This window comes from Sinocyclocheilus grahami, unplaced genomic scaffold, assembly GCF_001515645.1.
Source record: "Sinocyclocheilus grahami isolate Dianchi unplaced genomic scaffold, SAMN03320097.WGS_v1.1 scaffold517.1, whole genome shotgun sequence".
NCBI lineage: Eukaryota > Metazoa > Chordata > Actinopteri > Cypriniformes > Cyprinidae > Sinocyclocheilus > Sinocyclocheilus grahami.
This window is the reverse complement of record NW_015505696.1, coordinates 384,947-389,115: the sequence shown is the minus strand read 5'-3', so window position 1 is coordinate 389,115 and position 4,169 is coordinate 384,947. Positions and strand designations below refer to the sequence as shown.

General features: G+C 41.8%; 1 protein-coding gene across 2 annotated transcripts in view; it reads left to right on the top strand.

The window, feature by feature from the left end:
• LOC107554876 (phosphatidate phosphatase LPIN2-like) overlaps positions 1-4,169 on the top strand; it is a 25,574-nt gene that overhangs the window by 3,154 nt on the left and 18,251 nt on the right. Inside the window, exon 1 of one of the 2 annotated variants that reach the window (XM_016237511.1) lies at positions 2,113-2,199. The exons of the other annotated variant lie outside the window; for it this stretch is intronic. Within the exon in view, the coding sequence (XP_016092997.1) occupies positions 2,128-2,199 (72 nt within the window). The 5' untranslated portion in view covers positions 2,113-2,127. Of the gene's footprint in view, positions 1-2,112; positions 2,200-4,169 lie in introns of those variants that run through there. 2 annotated transcript variants of the gene reach the window in all.

Here is a 4,169-nt window from a genome sequence, read left to right as displayed (position 1 = left end):
GCCCCGCCCACCGATTCTACATCACTGCCTGTTTAGCCCCGCACACCGATTCTACATCACTGCCTCTTTAGCCCCACACACCGATTCTACACCACTGCCTCTTTGGCCCCGCACACCGATTCTACACCACTGCCTCTTTGGCCCCGCCCACCGATTCTACATCACTGCCTGTTTAGCCCCGCACACCGATTCTACATCACTGCCTGTTTAGCCCCGCCCACCGATTCTACATCACTGCCTCTTTAGCCCCGCCCACCGATTCTACATCACTGCCTCTTTAGCCCCGCCCACCGATTCTACATCACTGCCTCTTTAGCCCCGCCCACCGATTCTACATCACTGCCTCTTTAGCCCCGCCCACCGATTCTACATCACTGCCTCTTTAGCCCCGCCCACCGATTCTACATCACTGCCTCTTTAGCCCCGCCCACCGATTCTACATCACTGCCTCTTTAGCCCCGCCCACCGACTCATGCATGTAGTGTAAATAACGAGAGAGGCCAGCGCTGGTTTATGCAGAAACCAAACGATGAAGATGCTCCGAAGACAACAAGATGCTGTTCAGTGCCAAGCGGTGGAAAAACACAGTCTTTGCATCGCCTTCCTTCTGATCCCAACATTAGGAAAGAGTGGATGAACTATTTTTAATGAAGTTCCAGATCACGGCAGTAAGAACCCACCGATTCTACATCACTGCCTCTTTGGCCCCGCACACCGATTCTACATCACTGCCTCTTTAGCCCCACCCACCGACTCTACATCACTGCCTCTTTAGCCCCGCCCACCGACTCATGCATGTAGTGTAAATAACGAGAGAGGCCAGCGCTGGTTTATGCAGAAACCAAACGATGAAGATGCTCCGAAGACAACAAGATGCTGTTCAGTGCCAAGCGGTGGAAAAACACAGTCTTTGCATCGCCTTCCTTCTGATCCCAACATTAGGAAAGAGTGGATGAACTATTTTTAATGAAGTTCCAGATCACGGCAGTAAGAACTTGGTCCTTTTTTCACTTCATTTCTGCAGATTTGTTTGCAAACAAGGCACAATTCAACGCAGGATTTTCATAAAGATTGAAACTAAAAGACGATGATGTGCGACTATATTGGATCCGACAGTAATGTTGCACCACACAAGTGAGAGTAACTGCTTTTATTACGTGCTCACTATTGCTTTGTCTGTTATTACAGATAATTTGATATGTACTGAGTATTTATGCTTTTTTAATCTAAAACACAGCAATGTCCATCTATGAAGGATGTTAGCCAATCATAGCATTTACTTCTGAGTTGACGATCCGCCACACCTATTCAAACAGAGCGTTCTGATGAGGGCGTCAAAACAGGACAGAAAATAGCCTATTATTTCTGAATTATGATGTTTTTTGATGTAAAAATCTTGATAACATTATAAGCGGACATCAGAACAGTACAAAATAATAAAAAAAAGGCAGTTCATGACCCCTTTAAACGCACACAATAGCAGATGAAAAGAATGGCTGAGCCTGTTACAAACTGCTGGCACGCCTTTCATGCTGTGTGTGTGTGTGTGTGTGTTGTTTTCATGTTTAGCTGGTTTAATGTTGGAATAGTAGTTTTAATTGCTGTGTGTGCAGTCGGGTCCGGACATCAGAACAGTACAAAATAATAAAAAAAAAGGCAGTTCATGACCCCTTTAAACGCACACAATAGCAGATGAAAAGAATGGCTGAGCCTGTTACAAACTGCTGGCACGCCTTTCATGCTGTGTGTGTGTGTGTGTGTGTTGTTTTCATGTTTAGCTGGTTTAATGTTGGAATAGTAGTTTTAATTGCTGTGTGTGCAGTCGGGTCACAGTGTGTGTGTGTGATTTTCAGACGACGTGCGTGTGATACGTGTAGATGTGTGTGTGTGTGTGTGTAGATGTGTGTGAGAGAGAGAGAGAGAGAGAGAGAGAGAGAGCTGTTGAATGTACTGGGTCTCTCTCAAAATCACCAGCATCACCTTCTTTGTTCGTTTTGCACTCAGCCATAACAGAGAGACACAGCATAAGGGCTTGAATATAAGTAAAATTATCTGTGGATGTGGATGATAAGTCCAGATAGTTAGTGGTTAACTCAGCTATAGGATGAAGGAGGTTTTTACTCCTCGATGGCAGCTGAAAGGTGGCGGGTTCCAGGTTTTACAGGACTTCATCATCATCATCATCATCTGTCACTCTGGGTAGGTGCTCATCGTGGATCATCATAGCAGGAGAATCTCCTCTGTATGTTTGAGAAATGATAGTGCACTTTTTCTCCCTATGAAGCCTTCTGTTTCATATTTGATACACAAAGGCCTCTAAATTATCAACATGAACAAACTTTGTTGTTAACCCTGTTTCACACATTCTGTCGTCTGATTTATAGTTTAGAGTTAATTATCACGTCAAAGCTCTTTTAGTATAATTGTACAAATGTCCACTTTCAGCTTGTGCTTCATGTGTCTTTTTGCTGTCAAATCTTTATAGCTTTTTTATCAAGTAAACTTAAGAATAACTTTTATTAGTATTTCAAGATGAACACTTACTGGACTCAAGCAACTTAGGTTTGCTTGATTCTTTTTTAGAAAAATCATGATTATCAAATATGATCATCAGGCTTTTGAGGAACGTTTATTTGTTCGTCTTTCAATCATCATTGCATTGCGTTGCGTTATATGTTTTGATCATCAAACAAAGTTTTAAATCTTATCTTACTAATACTATTGGAGATATAGAGTGACGACTGATATAATTTTATGTAAGTATCTGCTGTACTGTTATAAAGATCACATGATTTAAATTACAAATGGTCAGAATTTCATCTTTTTGTCCATAAAAATATTGGCACCAAATTGCATAGGCTATTTTTTGCTCAGTTTGGGCCTCTGAATAAAAAGGTGTTTTTTCTTCCATATGGTTACTATATTATAATATATGAGCCATAAAAGCCTGATGGATCAAATATGATACTCAACAAAAAACACTTGTGCAAGCTTCTTTGTTTAAATTTTGATTTTTGTCTGACTTTTATTTCATATGTTAGTCTTTAAAGGGTTAAACGTGTGTGTGTGTGTGGCACAAGGTGTTAAAATAATTTGGGCAATTTCATGTTTGTCTTATGATGAAATTGTATTTCATAAGTTTTATTTGTCTTTATATCAGCCATCAGACGCCCTGATCTCTAAATGTGCATCAAGTTTTGGAAAATCCAGATCCAAACGCTGAACTGAGTTTGTGTTTTTGTTTGTTCACAAGTCACAAGTCTCAGTTAGTCTAGCACATAGCATGGTGTTTATATATTTATTTATTTATTTTTAAATTTTGATGAACCTAACTGTATAGAGAAGTTATGATGAAGTGCTAGGTTGAGACCACGAGCAGTTCTGTCTTAGCAAGTTTGTGTTGAAGATGATGGTCCTTCATCCAGCCAGAAATGTCTGTCAGACAGGCTGCAATGCGAACAGCTACTGTCGGATCATCTAGTTGGAATGAGAAGTAGAGTTGAGTGTCATCAGCATAGCAGTGATAGGAAAAGCCATGCTTCTGAATGACAGATCCTAATGATGACATGTAGATGGAGAAGAGAAGTGGTCCAAGCACTGAGCCCTGAGGAACCCCAGTAGCAAGAAGTTGTGACTTGGAAATCTCACCCCTCCAAGACACCCTGAAAGGCCTACCTGAGAGGTTAGACTTGAACCACTGGAGTGCGGTTCCTGAGATGCTCAACTTTATGAGGGTGGACAGGAGGATCTGGTGGTTAACTGTGTCAAAAGCAGCAGACAGATCCAACAAGATGAGTACTGAGGATTTGGAAGCTGCTCTTGCCAACCTCAGGGCTTCAGTAACTGAGAGCAGGGCAGTCTCCGTTGAGTGGCCGCTTTTGAAGCCAGATTGCTTGTTGTCCAGGAGGTTGTTCTGTGCAAGAAACATAGAGAGTTGGTTGAATACAACTTGCTCAAGTGCCTTTGCAATAAATGGAAGAAGGGATACCGGTGTGTAGTTTTCATAAAGTACTGAATTTAGAGAGGATTTCTTAAGCAGTGGGGTTACCCGAGCTTGCTTAAATGCTGTGGGAAATGTACCAGTGAGAAGAGAAGTGTTGATAATGTAATTGAGCACAGGTATAACTGAAGAAGAAATGCTGAAGGAGGTGAGTGGGGATAGGATCAAG